Source organism: Salvelinus fontinalis, chromosome 13, assembly GCF_029448725.1.
Source record: "Salvelinus fontinalis isolate EN_2023a chromosome 13, ASM2944872v1, whole genome shotgun sequence".
In the NCBI taxonomy this organism is placed as follows: domain Eukaryota; kingdom Metazoa; phylum Chordata; class Actinopteri; order Salmoniformes; family Salmonidae; genus Salvelinus; species Salvelinus fontinalis.
Genome location: NC_074677.1, coordinates 45568896 through 45587875, shown reverse-complemented (window position 1 = coordinate 45587875; position 18980 = coordinate 45568896). Strand labels below are relative to the sequence as shown.

At 43.2% G+C, this 18980-nt stretch overlaps 1 protein-coding gene across 3 annotated transcripts in view; it reads right to left on the bottom strand.

Moving 5' to 3' along the window:
* Positions 1–490: 490 nt before the first annotated feature.
* The window catches only part of cfap54 (cilia and flagella associated protein 54), a 139510-nt gene continuing 121020 nt past the window's right edge, over positions 491–18980 (bottom strand). The window contains exons 54-67 of one of the 3 annotated variants that reach the window (XM_055943020.1): positions 18728–18874; positions 18336–18462; positions 18022–18189; positions 17784–17892; positions 17555–17681; positions 17337–17438; positions 17144–17270; positions 16728–16880; positions 16477–16646; positions 16102–16227; positions 15805–15911; positions 15336–15498; positions 6835–6918; positions 491–6219 (exon numbers count right to left, since the gene is read on the bottom strand). In XM_055943020.1, the coding sequence (XP_055798995.1) occupies positions 6100–6219; positions 6835–6918; positions 15336–15498; positions 15805–15911; positions 16102–16227; positions 16477–16646; positions 16728–16880; positions 17144–17270; positions 17337–17438; positions 17555–17681; positions 17784–17892; positions 18022–18189; positions 18336–18462; positions 18728–18874 (1830 nt within the window). In that variant the 3' untranslated portion in view covers positions 491–6099. Of the gene's footprint in view, positions 6220–6834; positions 6919–15335; positions 15499–15804; positions 15912–16101; positions 16228–16476; positions 16647–16727; positions 16881–17143; positions 17439–17554; positions 17682–17783; positions 17893–18021; positions 18190–18335; positions 18463–18727; positions 18875–18980 lie in introns of those variants that run through there. The other 2 variants (XM_055943019.1, XR_008761814.1) reach the window with 2 other exon arrangements.

The window sequence follows — 18980 nt, the reverse complement described above, 5'->3', positions numbered from 1 at the left end:
CAAATTGGCTCAATTATTGATTTAACTAATTAAACAATACATAACATTGTATTGTGGTGGTGTGATGCTCTGGTTTGCCCAGTCAAGGCCGCCATTGTCCTTTGTAGAATTTTCTGGGTCGTCGTTGAGTGAGATGTGGTTTTCTGTGTCAGTCAATGTTCTTACTAGATTTGCTACCTTTCCAGCTGCAGTCTGTTAAGCTGTAAACTTCTTGAGTGATCAATAGTTCAGAGTTCATACCATTTCACGTATGGCGCAAGCTCTCAAGTTTTCTGGCCTGTAGAGTTGAAATTAGACTTGGCCCTTTTTAAACGTGAGGACTTTGGAACTGAGGTGGCTTTTCGTAAATGAGGCTTTTCAGTGGAAAAGGTGTTGGTTCATAATTTCCAACCAATGTCTATTCACTTGGGCGTGCGTGGCTACTGACTTAGTTAAACTTTACATGGAAGGCCAATTCTCTCATTTTAAAGGTTAACATCACATTACATCATTTTGCAAATAGTTTCATCTTTACTCATTTGACAAGTCATTTGACAAAGCTTTTGACAAGTCTACAAACATGGCAGCACAATTATTTCTATAATCTAAGGCATTTGCAATATTATTTACAACAAGCATGGTAGCCGTAGTGGTGCTATGTTTAGGTCTGAATCCGGATTGATTAACATTAAGAATACCATTTACAGAGAGGAAATAACGTAGCGTACCACACAAATTAAGTTGATTTATTTACTAACAAGCTAAATTATAACATAAGATACACATACACAAAACAGTCTAAGTTATTGGGTAGAACTTAATACAATGTCAACAAGTCTCTAGCGGACCAACACAATATGACACGTGTTACACAAGATGGAGATTTAAAGAAAGAGAGAGAAAGAGAGAGAAAGTGCAAGAGAGAAAAGCACACTTGGATACATTTGTAAATTATGCTTAGGCTGTAGCGCGCGGTCAACTTAGTCTGGTATGAAAATTGTTAACTCACATGTTTTATACCCCAGGGTAGAAAGGGGTGTTCCTGTCTTTAGACCACGCTCTCTGGGTTCCCTGGGGCATAGCTAGTTACAAGGCAAGGTATCAGAACTTACTATGATCTCGTTTAGACAACTAGAAACACAGTTCATCATTACAAAAACATTCTCTTTGATCTGGATATTTTCTACACAACACACAATATGTAAACATCATATACATGTTATGAAAACTCTTAAGTTACAATGTTTTCATTATAACGTTGTCATTGAACTTTTAATGACATCACAAAATCGACATTCATTTTCATATTCCATCTATCATTGTTACCCCCATTTTGGCTGTTGAAATATGTCCCAAAGTCCATTTATTGCATGTTACAGGCCCACACAGACATTCCAGTCCCAAACACGAAAGGAAAAAGTATTTGTCTGCTGCCTTGAGATTTACAATGGGTGTGAGGTGTCATAAAAAAACATAAATCCCTCTATACCTCTCCTCTGCGGGAGGGAGAGATATCTCTGTAGAACCGTGATCCACTGGAACCTGATCCTCACAGGCCAGTCATGACACATCAAAATATATTTTAGATTTTAGATTCTTCAAAGCATCCACCCTTTGCCTTGATGACAGCTTTGCACACTCTTAGCATTCTCTCAACAAGCTTCACCTGGAATGCTTTTCCAACAGTCTTGGAGTTCCCACACATGCTGAGCACTTGTTGGCTGCATTTCCTTCACGCTGCGGTCCAACTCATACCAAACGATCTCAATTGGGTTGAGGTCGGGTGATTGTGGAAGACAGGTAATCTGATGCAGCACTCCATCACTCTCTTTCTTGCTAAAATAGCCCTTACACAGCCTGGAGGTGTGTAAGGGCAAACCAGATGGGATGGCGTATCGCTGCAGAATGCTGTGATAGCTATGCTGGTTAAGTGTGCCTTGAATTCTAAATAAATCACCGACAGTGTCACCAGCAAAGCACCGTCACACCTCCTCCTCCATGCTTCAAGGTGGGAACCAGACATTCGGAGATCATCCATTCACCTACTCTGCGTTTCACAAAGACACGGCGGTTGGAACTAAAAATCTCAAATTTGGACTCATCAGACCAAAGGAAAGATTTCCACCGGTCTGATGTCAATTGCCCAAGCAAGTCTCTTCTTCTTATTAGTGTCCTTTAGTAGTGGTTCCTTTACAACAACTCAACCACAAAGGCCTGATTCATGCAGACTCCTCTGAACAGTTGATGTTGAGATGTATATGTTACTTGAACTCTGAAGCATTTATTTGGGCTGCAATCTCTGAGGCTGGTAACTAATGAACTTCTCCTCTGCAGCAGAGGTAACTCTGGGTCTTCCTTTCCTGTGACAGTCCTCATGAGAGCCAGTTTCATCATAGCGCTTGATGGTTTTTGAGACTGCAATTGAAGAAACTTTCAAAGTTCTTGCAATTTTCCATATTGACTGACCTTCTTGTCTTAAAGTAACGATGGACTGTTGTTTCTCTTTGCTTATTTTGAGCTGTTCTCTCCATAATATGGACTTGGTCTTTTACCAAATAGGGCTATCTTCTGTATACCACCCCTACCTTGTCACAACACAACTGATTGGCTCAAACACATTAAGGAAAGAAATTCCATAACTTAACAAGGCACACCTCCGATCCTCAGCAACACGAGCACCCCCTACAGTTGAAACATAATTCTATCCACCGAAACTACACAATACTCTGTCCCATGCCCTCCGGCACACTTCCCACATCTTGGCATCTCCCTCCTCCACACTGCTGTAACATGACCATAAAAGTTGCACCTGAAACAACAGTGGATTCGGCACAAAAGCTCAAACAGGATACCTGATATATCCTACCATGACTGTCAGGTAAAAACTCTGACTGACAGTAACTCCTCCGTTTCATCACGCTCACCACCGGGTCTGCGCCACACCAAAAGGCAGGCGTCACAAACACCAGGAATCTTCAACTTCAATTGCTCCACCTCCACACGTATTGCTACCCCAGATATCATTCCTTTCAATGATGCCCTATTCCTAAGCGGAAAGCAAGAAACAGATCTTCACACAAGTTGGAGCGCCCGCTCCCTCTGGAGAGAAGAAACACAAACAAATATCACAAGTCCACTGCAGGTTACCTTCACTGATTCAAGTGAACCCAACTCCTTCCCCACCCATCCTGAAACCACAAATGGATCCACCAAAAGGCAAGGATCCACTTCCTCCCAAAAGTTCACTCGTACTGGACCAGATTTTTTTTTAAATCATGTCCATCGATGCCAGGCTAAGGCTCCGAGCTCTTCACCACACCTTCCACCTTACTTAACTCGCCCTCATTCACTTCCATTTCACTTCCAGAACTTTGTCTGGCGCACAGCTCACTGTTTGCACTTGACATCAATCTCTTCAACACCCCATCGCCATCTCCACCCTCTGCTTTCCTCATTCTCTTCAACTTCTTCTTCCACCCCCATTCTACCACAGAAACCCACCTTTCAGGTGTCCCTGCCCCAACAGTCCTCTTCTGTCACCATCTTAGAATTTTCAGATCTCTTGCAATTATGTCAGCCAACGGACTCATCCACATTATGCAACGTCATCCACATTATGCAACATTTAAATATGTAACACCTTAAAACCGTCATCACAGGTGCGCATCATACGGCTTTGTTTACAAAACCGTTAGTTAGCTCAAGCAGAACATGGCAGAACGATACTGGTAATTATACGGGTGGGTCTAATGCTGGACGCTGATTGGTTAAAACCGCATTCCAGCCTGTGTCTATTCCGTTGAAATGCCTATTTCACATTCCATCTCCTTTCTTCTTTCCACTATCATCAAGCTGTAATGATAGACATTTTAGAAAATTCAACATCTACCCTGTCTGCACATCTTCCCATGCAACCACCGCAGCGGGAATGCTGTGATACAAAATCAGCTTTCCCAAGGCAAAAGGGGGATATGCTGTGAAGTCTGTAAAGACAGAGTTATTCATTTAAAATAGAATTCCAGGCACATACTTTCCAAAAAATAACATAGAAAAAAAATTGCAATACCAAATATTGCATATTCAGAGTGAGTACTCGTCAGTGAAGAGCACTTTTTGCCATTCCTGACTGGTCCAGCGACGGTGGGTTTGTGCCCATAGGCGATGTTGTTTGCCGGTGATGTCTGGTGAGGACCTGCCTTACAACAGGCCTACAAGCCCTCAGTCCAGCCTCTCTCAGCCTATTGTGGACAGTCTGAGCACTGATGGAGGGATTGTGCGTTCCTGGTTTAACTCGGGCAGTTGTTGTTGCCATCCTGTACCTGTCCCGCAGGTGTGATGTTCGGATGTACCAGTCCTGTGTAGGTGTTGTTACATGTGGTCTGCCGCTGCGAGGACGATCAGCTGTCCGTCCTGTCTCCCTGTAGCACTGTCTTAGGTGTCTCACAGTACGGACATTGCAATTTATTTCCCTGGCCACATCTGCAGGCCTCATGCCTCCTTGCAGCATGCCTAAGGCACATTCACACAGATGAGCAGGGATCCTGGGCATCTTTCTTTTGGGGTTTTTCAGAGTCAGTATAAAGGCATCTTTAGTGTCTTAAGTTTTCATAACTGTGACCTTAATTGCCTAAAGTCTGTAGGCCGTTAGTGTCTTAATGACCGTTCCACAGGTGCATGTTCATGAATTGTTTATGGTTCATTGAACAAGCATGGGAAACAGTGTTTAAACCCTTTACAATTAAGAGCTGTGAAGTTATTTGGATTTTTTTGAATTATCTTTGAAAGACAGAGTCCTGAAAAGGGGACGTTTCTTTTTTTGCTGAGTTTATGATATCACATGATATCGCATTTGGACGTGAGCTTAGTGATACAATTTTACAAATCTATGGGGTCCTGCACACTGGAGGGTGGTCGGTGCCTATATTGGGCTTATGGCTCCAATATATATATATTTGTTATTGTCAAATGATGTCTTGCCATGATTTTAACCTTTATTTCTCATGAGTGTTAATCAATATTTTGGCTATGCAAAATATCAAATAAATGTCTGATAAATGCAATTGTGTATTGCTGCTGTTTGTCTGATATCCAACAGTTCATGATCAGCTCTGTTGACCATGAGAGCATTTTGCAGAGAAAATGGGGTGAGGTATACTATTTAGGCTCGGAATGACATGTGGCCCATTGTTTCCCGTGTTACCTGGCAACGATCACAAGGGTGCTTCCAACTGTCAGTCAAGGCGAGCTCATGAATATCAGCTCCCCGCCCACTCAACCTGTTCATTCAGGCTTCCTGATAGTTAGAGATGAAAGAAAAGGTGCCATTTCTTCAACGCTGAGCATCTTAATAGTGTAAAAAATATAATGGGTCATGTTTTGGTAATTCAAAGCCAATTTTTATTTGGGATCTTTAATCAGAGGAGTTATAGCAGGGATAATCAACTATATTGAGCAACAAGGGGATTTATTTTCTTGAGGCGATGGTCAGGAACATAATTACAAATAATTTGTAGACTGCAAATTGACTGCAAGAAGCCCAAACAGATAAGATTGACTAAAACATAATAATTTCAAACCTTGCTTTCAATCACATGTCCCTCTATTTTACATGGGAATCCTTGAACAGATTTCTTTAATTAAAATCACTTGGAGCTGATTTCTTGGTGTTTTTACAGCCTTTTATGTCCACCAATCTAAAACATGTATTTTTTAAATAAGCTTTTTTTTCCTTCTTTTTTTTAAACTTTTTTTTATTTTGCGGGGCTAAATAAAACCACCTGCGAGCCAAATTCGGCCCGCTAGTTGGGGAAACCTGAGTTATAGGAAACATTACCACTGCTGTTTTAAGAGGTCCAATTCGTATTTTATGACAACACATGAGCCTTTTCATATACATTTGATTTGTGAGCTTAATCATATACATTAATAAAGAATAAGAAATGAAAAGCGCTTGAATTGAGTTTTTACGAAAATCATCTTTATCTATGCTCATTTATTTCAGAGTGAAAGAGTCTGATGAAGTCACTTAGCTAGGTAGGTGCAATATGCTATCTTTGGTCTCGGCCATTTGATTCCTGTCGTTGGGTTTGTCTTTTTCTATGGTGCTGTGCCGATAGGGTATCAGGCGAGCAGGGAGATGAGCCATGTTATCAGTGTGTTTCCCTCCACAATGGCTCCACTGGCTGGGTTGAAGCAGCGCTCCAGATCACACAGACTATGTAGGCTGGCCTCAAACGGAACCTGGCACACAGAGGGAGGGAATCATTTCACAAGTAATATCTGCATGTCTAACCAACTCAACAGGGTAAACGGGTTGACAAAAATGCCACGGAAGAGGCATAAGATCAAATGTTTCACACATTCAAGCCATAGTAACACATCAACAGTGCAGTATGTCTTAGGTTTGTGTAAGTGTAATGGACATGTTTAGTGTCCTCTGTGTCTCTCTGTAAATGTGTGACTACATGTAGCGTGCTGTTTCCTGATTATTGTGTTAGGACGTTCTGGGACTGCTCTCAGGGAGGGGACTGATAGGACAGAAACAAGGGAACACACTGTTACTTTGGCCCAATGCTTAGTATTTGCGCAAGGTCATGATCAGCCTATTGCACCCTGAGAGCAGAGTTTGTGCATGAGTATAAAAAGTGCTAAGGGAGAGCATCCCTTCAGAGCTTCTTACACACTTGTACTTTGAGTATTACGTTTGTTGTAACCTCTCTGGCCGCGATAATAAAGATCTGTTCATTTCACTTTGACTTTGAGTCCTTAGTGGTAATTTCCACTAAACAGGTTAGCCCTTTACCGGTATGTGAACTTTGGTGGGTGTTGAATCAGTGTGTGGTGTGTTTAGCCTACCTCAGTGAGAACAGCTGCCTCTGAACCAGGCTGCAGTAAGTCCTTTATAGCAGCACAGCAGCACCTGGTCTGCTCCTGTAGCATCTGAAACAACCAACCAACACACAAAACATGTACTCATTTACAGGTAGATTCACTTACATGCACGTTTGACCAGTGCTTCATTTGTAAATGGGGAGGTGCCGGAACAAAAGTGAGCGCTAGAGGGGGGTGACCTGGGGAGTACTGAGGTACTGGAATGCATGGGAAAAAACACCTTTATAATAAAGCATTACATGCATATTGTCACATTTGCGTAGTGGTATAGAACAGTAGATCAGAGGCATTTACAGAAGTTGCACACATGGGGACATTTTTTAGTAGCCTAGGGTCTGGGAAAATGTTGGCCTTCTATAAACGCATTTCATGCAATTCTACGCAATTTTAGATGACTGGAGACTTTAGCAGAATATTTTTTAATACCACACTATATAATTTTTTAATAATACAATATATATAACATGTATGTTATATCTGAGATTCTTCAAAGTATCCACCCTTTGCCTTGATGACAGCTTTGCACACTTTGGCATTCTCTCAACCAGCTTCATGAGGTAGTCACCTGAAAAGTTAATTTGTGGAATTTCTTTCCTTCTTACTGCCTTTGAGCCAATCAGTTGTGTTGTGACAAGGTAGTGGGGGCATACAAAAGATAGCCCTATTTTGTAAAAGACTAAGTCCATATTATGGCAAGAACAGCTCAAATAAGCAAAGAGGAATGACAGTCCATCATTACTTTAAGACATGAAGGTCAGTCAATGCGGGAAAATTTCAAGAACTTTCAAAGTTTTTTCAAGTGGAGTCGCAAAAACCATCAAGCGCTATGATGAAACTGGTTCTCATGAGGACCGCCACAGGAAAGGAAGACCCAGAGTTACCTCTGCTGCAGAGGATAAGTTCATTAGAGTTGCCAGCCTCAGAAATTGCAGCCCAAATAAATGCTTCACAGAGTTCAAGTAACATACACATCTCAACATCAACTGTTCAGAGGAGTCTGTGTGAATCAGGCTTTCATGGTCAAACTGCTGCAAAGAAACTACGACTAAAGGACAGCAATAATAAGAGGAGACTTGCTTGTGCCAAAAAACACGAGAAATTGACAGTCTGGTGGAAATCTGTCCTTTTGTTTGATGAGTCCAAATTTGAGATTTTTGGTCCCAACTGCCGTGTCTTTGTGAGACGCAGAGTAGGTGAACGGATGATCTCCGCATGTGTGGTTCCCACCGTGAAGCATGGAGGAGGTGGTGTGATGGTGTCGGGGTGCTTTGCTGGTGACACTGTCTGTATTTATTTGGAATTCAAGGCACACTTAACCAGCATGGCTACCACAGCATTCTGCAGCAATACGCCATCCCATCTGGTTTGCGCTTAGTGGGACTATCATTTGTTTTTCAACAAGACAATGACCCAACACACCTCCAGGCAGTGTAAAGGCTACTCTATCATAGCCTCTCTTTATCAAGCTCAGACTCCATGACATCAGACCTTTCCTCTGCTACTCTATCATAGCCTCTCTTTATCAAGCTCAGACTCCATGACATCAGACCTTTCCTCTGCTACTCTATCATAACCTATCTTTATCAAGCTCAGACTCCATGTCATCAGACAAGACCTTGTGGTCCTCTGCTACTCTATCATAGCATCTCTTTACCGAGCTCAGACTCCATGTCATCAGACCAGACCTTGTGGTCTTCTGCTACTCTATCATAGCATCTCTTTACCGAGCTCAGACTCCATGTCATCAGACCTTGTGTTCCTCTGCTACTCTATCATAGCCTCTCTTTATCAAGCTCAGACTCCATGTCATCAGACCTTTCCTCTATCATAGCCTCTCTTTATCAAGCTCAGACTCCATGTCATCAGACAAGACCTTGCGTTCCTCTGCTACTCTATCATAGCTTCTCTTTATCAAGTTCAGACTCCATGTCATCAGACCTTGTGGTCCTCTGCTACTCTATCATAGCCTCTCTTTATCAAGCTCAGATTCCATGTCATCAGATATTGTGGTCCTCTGCTACTCTGTCCTGTGCCTCTCTTTATCAAGCTCAGACTCCATGTCATCAGACAAGACCTTGTGTTCCTCTGCTACTCTATCATAGCCTCTCTTTCGCACAGGTACATCTACTTTTTTAATTTTTTTTGTCAATGTAGCTCTTTAGTTTAATTCAGTAAATTTTTTCATCCCTTGCTGCTGCTCGAACGGAGTCTTACCTTCTCTCACTTCCTTGGCTGCTCTTTCAAGAAACTCAAGGGGGGTTAGACTACTGATGGTTTTACGTTTGTATACACAGGGCATGATGATGTCAGCAATGTACCAATAAAAATACACTATCTTGAGTTCACATGCATGACAAATAGCAACATTTTTATGCATATTGTACCTGATTCCAATTTGGGAATTGATGCCTTTCCTACGCACTTCTCAGCAGTTGGTATTCTGACTTACCTTCTGAAGGTAAGTAATAGGCTTTGCAGGCGTGGTTCCCTTGCGCACACTGAATAAATGCCATTCAACTGCTGAAAACCCTCCCATTGCTGGCCAACAGATTTTCTTGTGGAGTTTTCATTAAATAGGGTTTTCAGTGTATTTATCTTAAACCATCCCTTTAAATACGGTGTACCTTTAATTCGAAATTTGTCGACAGACGAGAATACATTGAGAGAACAGGTTCAGAAATAGGGATCCCTGAAAGAAATATATAATTTATAAGAAATATATAATTTTAACACCAATTGGTAGATTAAAAATACTCTTGTAGAATATTTAGGCAAATTTTAGGGTTAGGAAAGTACGTATGAATCATAAAAAAAGCCTTTACTCACAAAATATACAGTGCATTCGGAAAGTATTCAGAACCCTCAACTTTTTCCACATTTTGTTACGTTACAGCCTTATTCCAAAATGGATTAAATAGACCCCCCCTCATCAATCCACACACACACAATACCCCATAATGACGAAGCGAAAACGTGTTTAGCAAATTTGTTAAAAATAAAAACAGAAATACCTTATTTACATACACTTAGGTTGGAGTCATTAAAACTCATTTTTCAACCACTCCACAAATTCCTTGTAAACAAACTTATAGTTTTGGCAAGTCGGTTAAGACATCTATTTTGTACATGACAAGTAATTTTTCCAACAATTGTTTACAGACAGATGATTTCACTTATAATTCACTGTATCACAATTCCAGTGGGTAAGAAGTTTACATACAGTAAGTTGACTGTGCCTTTAAAACTTCTTATGGCTGCAATCCCGTTAACGGGATCGATATGACAACAGCCAGTGAAAGTGCAGGGCGCCAAATTCAAACAACAGAAATCTCATAATTAAAATTCCTCAAACATACAAGTATCTTATACCATTTTAAAGGTAATCTTGTTGTTAATCCCACCACAGTGTCCGATTTCAAAAAGGCTTTACAGCGAAAGCACCACAAACGATTATGTTAGGTCACCGCCAAATCACAGAAAAACACAGCCATTTTTCCAGCCAAAGACAGGAGTCACAAAAAGCAGAAATAGAGATAAAATTAATCACTAACCTTTGATGATCTTCATCAGATGACACTCATAGGACTTCATGTTACACAATACATGTATGTTTTGTTCGGTAAAGTTCATATTTATAAAAATCAATCTCAGTATACATTGGCGCGTTATGTTCAGTAGTTCCAAAAACATCCGGTGATTTTGCAGAGAGCCACATCAATTTCCAGAAATACTCATAATAAACGTTGATCAAAGATCAAGTGTTATACATGGAATTTTAGATCCACTTCTCCTTAATGCAACCGCTGTGTCAGATTTCAAAAAAGCTTTACGGAAAAAGCAAACCATGCAATAATCTGAGGTCGGCGATTAGAGCCCAATCAAGACAAAAATATATCCGCCATATTGTGCAGTCAACAGAAGTCAGAAATAACATTATAAATATTCACTTACCTTTGATGATCTTCATCAGAATGCACTCCCAGGAATCCCAGTTCCACAATAAATGTTTGATTTGTTCGGTAATGTCCATCATTTATGTCCAAATAGCTACTTTTGTTAGCGCGTTTGGTAAACAAATCCAAAGTCACGAAGCGCGTTCACTAAAAGCAGACGAAATGTCATAAAGTTCCGTAACAGTCAGTAGAAACATGTCAAACGATGTATTGAATCAATCTTTAGGATGTTTTTAACATAAATCTTCAATAATGTTCCAACCGGAGAATTCCTTTGTCTTCAGAAATGCGATAGAACAGAGCTCGCTCTCACATGAACGCGCATGGTCAGCGCATGTTCAGGTCATGGTAGACCTTACTCAATCCCCTCTCAATTTTCCCCACTTCACAGTAGAAGCATCAGACAAGGTTCTAAAGACTGTTGACATCTAATGGAAGCATTAGGAAGTGCAAAATGACCCATATCCCACTGTGTATTCGATAGGCGATGAGTTGAAAACCTACAAACCTCAGATTTCCCACTTCCTGGTTGGATTTTCTTCTCAGGTTTTTGCCGGCCATATGAGTTCTGTTATATTCACAGACATCATTCAAACAGTTTTAGAAACTTCAGAGTGTTTTCTATCCACATATACTAATAATATGCATATATTAGCAACTGGGACTGAGGAGCAGGCAGTTTACTCTGGGCACATTTTAATCCAAGCTACTCAATACTGCCCCTGCAGCAATAATAAGTTAACTTCTTATGGCTGGGGGAAGTATTGAGTAGCTTGGATAATAAGGTGCCCAGAGTAAACTGCCTGCTACTCAGTCCCAGAAGCTAAGATATGCATATTACTCCTATATCGACATAACCTGAAAGGCCGCTCAGCAAAGAAGAAGCCACTGCTCCAAAACCGCCATAAAAAAATTCAGACTATGGTTTGCAACTGCACATGGGGACAAAGATTGTACTTTTTGGAGAAATGTTCTCTGGTCTGATGAGACAAAAATAAAACTGTTTGGCCATAATGACCATCGTTATGTTTGGAGGAAAAAAGGAAATGCTTGCAAGCTGAAGAACACCATCCCAACCGTGAAGCACGGGGTGGCAGCATCATGTTGTGGGGGTGCTTTGCTGCTGGAGGGACTGTTGCACTTCACAAAATAGATGGCATCATGAGGGTGGAAAAGTATGTGGATATATTGAAGCAACATCTCAAGACATCAGTCAGGAAGTTAAAGCTTGGTCGCAAATGGGTCTTCCAAATGGACAATGACCCCAAGCATACTTCCAAAATTGTGGCAAAATGGCTTAAGGCCAACAAAGTCAAGGTATTGGAGTGGCCATCACAAAGCCCTGACCTCAATCCCATAGAAAATTTGTGGGCAGAACTCAGTTACACCAGCTCTGTCAGGAGGAATAGGCCAAAATTCACCCAACTTATTGTGGGAAGCTTGTGGAAGGCTACCCGAAACATTTCACCCAAGTTAAACAATTTAAAGGCAATGCTACCAAATACTAATTGAGTGTATGTAAACTTCTGACCCACTGGGAATGTGATGAAATAAATAAAAAGCTGAAATAAATCATTCTCTCTACTATTATTCTGACATTTCACATTCTTAAAATAAAGTGGTGATCCTAACTGACCTAAAACAGGGAATATTTACTAGGATTTACTAGGATTAAATGTCAGGAATTGTGAAAAACTGAGGTTAAATGTATTTGGCTAAGGTGTGTGTAAACTTCCGACTTCAATTGTAAGTATTCAGACCCTTTGCTATGAGACTTGAAATTGAGCTCAGGTGCATCCTGTTTCCATTGATCATCCTTCAGATGTTTCTACAACTTGATTGGAGTCCACCGTTGGTAAAAATCTATTGATTAAACATGATTTGGAAAGGCACACACCTGTCTATAGAAGGTCCCACAATTGACAGTGCATGTCATAGCAAAAACCAAGCCATGAGGTCGAAGGAATTGTCTTTTGAGTCAGGATTGTGTCGAGGCACAGATCTGGGGATGGGTACCAAAATATATAGGCAGGATTGAAGGTCCCCAAGAACACAGTGGCCTCCATCATTCTTAAATAGAAGAAGTTTGGAACCACCAAGATTCTTCCTAGAGCCGGCTGCCCAGCCAAACTGAGCAATCGGGGGAGAAGGGCCTTGGTCAGGGAGGTGACCAAGAACCCGATGGTCACTCTGACAGAGCTCCAGAATTCCTCTGTGGAGGTGGGAGAACATTCCAGTAGGACAACCATCTCTGCGGCACTCCACCAATCAGGGCCTTATGGTAGAGTGGCCAGACGGAAGGCACTCCTCAGAAAAAGGCACGACAGCCCGCTTGGAGTTTGCCAAAAGGCACCTAAAGGACTCTCAGACCATGAGAAAGAAGATTCTCTGGTCTGATGAAACTCAGATTGAATTTTTTGGCATGAATGCCAAGTGTCACCTCTGGAGAAAACCTGGCACCATCCCTACGGTGAAGCACGGTGGTGGCAGCATCATGCTGTGGGGATGTTTTTCAGTGGCAGGGACTGGGAGACGAGTTAGAATCGAGGGAAAGATGAAAGGAACAAAGTACAGAGAGATCCTTGATGAAAACCTGCTCCAGAGTGCTCAGGACCTCAGACTGGGGCAAAGGTTCACCTTCCAACTGGACAACAACCCTAAGCACACAGCCAAGACAACGCAGGAGTAGCTTCAGGACAAGTCTCTGAATGCCCTTGAGTTCCCCAGCCAGAGCCCAGACTTGAAATCGATCGAAAATCTCTGAAGAGACCTGAAAATAGCTGTGCAGCAACGCTCTCCATCCAACCTGACAGAGCTTGAAAGAATGCAGAGAAAAATGTGAGAAACTCCCCAATTACAGGTGTGCCAAGCTTGTAGCATCATACCAAATGCACTGTAATATTTACTTCTGACCTTTTACTCAAGTATGACAATTGAGTACTTTTTCGACCACTGTACATTCAAAACCATTACTTTTACTCAAGTAGTAACTTACTGGGTGACTAACTTTTACTTGAGTTATTTTCTACACTGAACAACAATATAAACTCAACATGTAAATTGTTGGTCCCATGTTTCATGAGCTGAAATAAAAGATCCCTTAAATTTTCCATACACACAAAAAAAGCTTCCAGTATTTCTCTCAAATGTGCACAAATGTGTTTACATCCCTGTTAGTGAGCCTTTCTCCTTTGCCAAGATAATCCATCCACCTGTCAGGTGTGGCATATCAAGAAGCTGATTAAACAGCATGATGATTACACAGGTGTACCTTGTGCTGGGGACAATAAAAGGCCACTTTATAATGTGCAGTTTTCTCACGCAACGCAATGCCACAAATGTCTCAAGTTGAGGGAGCATGCAATTGGCATGCTGACTAAAAGAATGTCCACCAGAGCTGTTGGCAGAGAATTGAATGTTAATTTCTCTACCACCTCCAACGTTGTTTTATATAATTTGGCAGTACATCCAACCGGCCTCACAACCGCAGACCACATGTAACCACGCCAGCCGAGGACCTCCACCTCCGGTCGTCTGAGACCAGCCACCCAGAAAGCTGATGAAACTGTGTATTTGCACAACTGAAGAATTTCTGCACAAACTGTCAGAAACCGTCTCAGGAAAGCTCACCTGCGTGCTCGTCGTCCTCATCAGGGTCTTAATCTGACTGCAGTTCGGTGTCGTAACCAACTTCAGTGGGAAAATTGCTCACCTTTGATGGCCACTGTCATGCTGGAGAATTGTGCTCTTCATGGATGAATCTCGGTTTCAACCGTACCGGGCAGATGGCAGATCATCGTGTGATCAACGTTGATTAAAGTGCCCCATGGTGGCGGGGTTATGGTATGTGCAGGCAAAAGCTATGGGCAACGAACAGCATTGCATTTATCAACAGCAATTTGAATGCACAGATACATACCGTGACGATATCCTGAGGACCATCGTGCCATTCATCACCGCATGTTTCAGCGCGATAATGCAAGGCCCCATGTCGCAAGGATCTGTACACAATTCCTGGAAGCTGAAAATGTCCGTTCTTCCATGGCCTGCACACTCATCATACATGTAAACTATTGAGCATGTTTGGGATACCCCGGATCGATGTGTACGACAACGTGGTCCAGTTCCCGAAAATATACAGCAACTTCACACAGCCATTGAAGAGAAGTGGGACAACATTCCACAGGTCACAATCAACAGCCTGATCAACTCCATGCGAAGGAGATGTGTCACTCTGCATGACGCAAACGGTGGTCACACCAGATACATACTGGTTCTCTGATCCACGTCCCTTTACTTTTTTTTAAAGGTATCTGTGACCAACAGATGCATATCTGTATTCCCAGTCATGTGAAATCCATAGATTAGGGCGTAATGAATTTATTGCAGTTGCGTTTCTTTTTGTTCAGGGTAGTAAGATATCTGACATTTGAGTGTTTTTTCCCATCGCTGTTAACATGTGTGAATGTGGACTACAAGGCCTGTCAGAGCCGTTACCAGTAGCACACTGACCTGTATGTGAGGGCTGGAGGTAGCAGCCTTGTCTGGGATCTTGGTGCGGCGTTGCCTCTCCATCTTGGGGCTGGGGGAGGAGGCGGCGCTACTGGCAGCAGGCGGACAGGAGACGTTACCCCCAACACAGGCTGAGGCCAGCTGAGCATGGACTGCACACAGTCTAGAGAACACATGGGGTGATGCTGGTGGTCACAGAGGTTACATTACATTTAGTTACCATATAACAGTCATTTCATTCGGTTAAATACGGTTGGTGAATTCAACTAAAGTAGATAAGACAAAAGGGTTTAGGGAGAGATTCTGGAAGATATATTACAGAGGGAATGGATAGAGATGTGGCCAGGTCCATATCAACTTCCAGCTCCTAAACTAACCATATTAGCCACTCGTTAGACGCTACAGTACGGTGATAGCTCCGTCTCGCCCCTAGCACCTAGGCCGCTGTACACGGAGAGCAGATACCTACTTCGCCATGCTGATGAGTTTCTGTCCACACTGCAGCTCTATGACAGTGCAGGCTGTGGCCCTCATGGCCGAGAGTGGCACTTTGTTCAGCCCAAACAGCAGCATGGCCTGACGAACACAGAGACAAAAGGAGAAACACTGTCAAAGACAACCCTGTAAGGCAGTGGTTTCCAACCTGTTTGACATGACAATAAGTGAGGAGGACAATAAGGAGTTGGTAAGATAGCACAAAACAGATCTGAGACCAGGCTAGCTCCTTTTATGGTTGATGAGTGTGTGTGTGTGTTGTGTATTGTACCGTATCCGTGTCTTCTTGGGTGGGGCTGAGAGCAGGCCGGTGCCACTGGATACACAGCTGCTTCCTGTCAGCAAAGGACCAGGGGTACATCTGAGCTCCCATAGTGCCTCTCACTGTAGGACACATCTTTAACACAAACACAACAAACAACATCGACAATTCAATTCACACCTCGACTGTGGACAACCCCAGAAGGCAGCCTTCAGATTCAAGGTGAAGACTGAAAATCCTGGAGAAATGGTTATTGGACTGTCGACATACATCACTAGCCAGGGCTGAATCCTAACTTGAGTAAACATCCCAATACAAGCCGCGGTACAGCATATGCATGCATCTCTTCAGGATTCAGCCCATAGTGTCTATTCGTGTGCGTACCTGTATAATCTGAGGCTGCATGATGATTTCAGTGGGGGGTTCAGGGGCGCAGCAGGACTCTCTGTAGTCCACCATGTGGGAACAGAAGAAGGTCTGGAGCTGAACCAACCTCAGCGCCAGACTACTGTCTTCTGACTGGGACACCAGGCCCTCCACACACTGGGGCACCACTGGAACATACACGCACGCAGATGAACATCTCTGAACGTCCGTTAACAAAATTAGTTTACTGTGACACCGGGGTAGTGTACCTGGGCGCGTGGCGATGTGCTGCAGGTTGAACAGGTGTTTGTAGTAGCGGGATAGGTGGACCCATGTGAGCTGGGAGCGTTTCCTGCTGCTCAGCCCAGGATCAAGCTCTGGAGACGAGCTGGAGACCGTCCTCACCATCACGTCTGTCCCTCCTGGTAGTCACACAACACACAGACAGACAGTACAAATATGGTAACCAGCACTGTTACGATTTCCATAAAGAAAAGACATGATGTCTCCTTTCCTCATAAAGAGGGGAGAACATTACACAACCGCTAACAATGTAGATCACAATCTAACACGAACATGGGCACGAATCACACGACTGTAGCGACTTTTATAATGGCTGTTATTGTAAGACCAGATGTAGCCCTGGCTAAAGGACAGAATGGTTGTTGTGGGGATGTTTGTTTACCACAGGGATTGAGCAGGTCGTTGGAGGCAAAGTCAGGCAGGAGCTTGAGGGAGATGAGAGGCAGGTGTCCTCCTTTAGCTCCGGTACTACCACACAGCTGGCTACATGTGGACATGGCTTCAGACGTCTGAGGAACACACGCAACATTATAAGTGTGTGTGTGTGTGTCTGTGTGTGTGTTCAGTCTATTTACCTTAGTAGCAGCTCGGACAGAGACCCAGTAGAGCAATAAGTAGGCCTCCCTTGGAGTCAGGCCTCTGTTCAGAGTTGTCCTGACACGCTTCCAACCCGGAGGCTGAAACAAGACAAACACACGCCATGATGCAGGCATACACACACACACAGTCCTCTCCAAAGAAAAATGCTGCCCCGCGGAACCACAATTGAATGTCTCATGACACAGACAGGTACCTTCAGTATGGCATTTGTAGGTGGTGAAGGTGGGACGGTGTTCTGCTGGTCCTGAGGTGCCGGGCTGCTCTGCTCCCACTGGTGCAAATACACTAATGCCATCTCCAGATAACACTTACGGATCAGCCTGACACACACACGCGTTTTAGTCAAACAAGCACACTGGTGTTTGAGGAGGTCCGTACACTACTCTCAAAGATGATCATTCACACTACTGTAGGCGACTTACTGTAGATTGTAACTCTGGGACAGAGAGATATTGATGCTCTCCAGTAGTGTCAGCGCAACTGTCTGAGGCTGGAAGTCACTGAGAGACATCAGACAGCGCTCCACCATCCCTGGACACAAACACACACACACACACCAACAATAATCGAACTAACAAGGCCACTCTGACATTCAATGAGTAGATGCACACATACATATTTAATCTCATGATTGAATAAGGTTGGAAATAAATGTTTTACCCTTGCAGTAGAGGATATCAGCCTCCAGCTGCCTGTCTCTGGTAGCACATGCCTGGGAAACGAGCAGGGCTGACTGCAGCACCTCCTGAGCACACACCCAGGGATGGCTGGGGGTAGACAGGCTGGAGGAAGGGGCGCTGGTCATGGCCTGTACAGCCAAGCAGTGACCTGTTCAGAACAGACAGAGAGACTGATTAAGTGCTTGTTCATAAGATAGGTACTTGAAGATTTCAAAGCTACCTGTATGTGGACCTATGTGCATTACAGTTACTGGGTAGAAACTTTTGAGAACTATGGTACAGTATGAATCATACCCAGTCGCATGGTGGCCTTGGCCAGTAGTGGGAGATGTGGGAGGTAGATGTTAGAGAGACCAGGAGCTGGAGGGAGGATTACTCTGCCTCTCTCTCCCAATGACACAGTCTCCCCCAACACACACAGCTGAGAAGAGACAATACACACACATTAAGACAAATCAGTGTTCCGACTAATACAGGCAGTAAGGTAAGGTAATCGAGGGACGATGTAAAGGAATACTGAGCAAGAGTGGTGGAGAGGAGAGATGAGGACTTATTTGTAATTTTTCTGAGTTAACATACTTTGAATCTAGCCTGAAAAAAAGAGACGGGAGAGTTTTAAGGAAATAATACTGTGGTTGGAGTCGTGAGAGGAGAAAGAGATGTTGGAGGGACTATGTCTGACAGACCTGTTGCTGTAGTAGTTTCTGTGTGAGCAGGTGTAGGGCCTGGCTGCCTGTCCCTCTCAGATCACTGAGCAGTAGAGTGGCCTGGGCCAACGTTACACTGGAGCCAGGAGGCCGACAGGAGTGACCCGACAGAAGACTCACTGCCTCCTATAGTACACAACACATTCATAAGTCTACTTGTGTGTGTAGATTAGCGTATACACTAGTACAGAATGTGTGTATAAATATGTACTGTAAGTGATTGAGTGGTCGG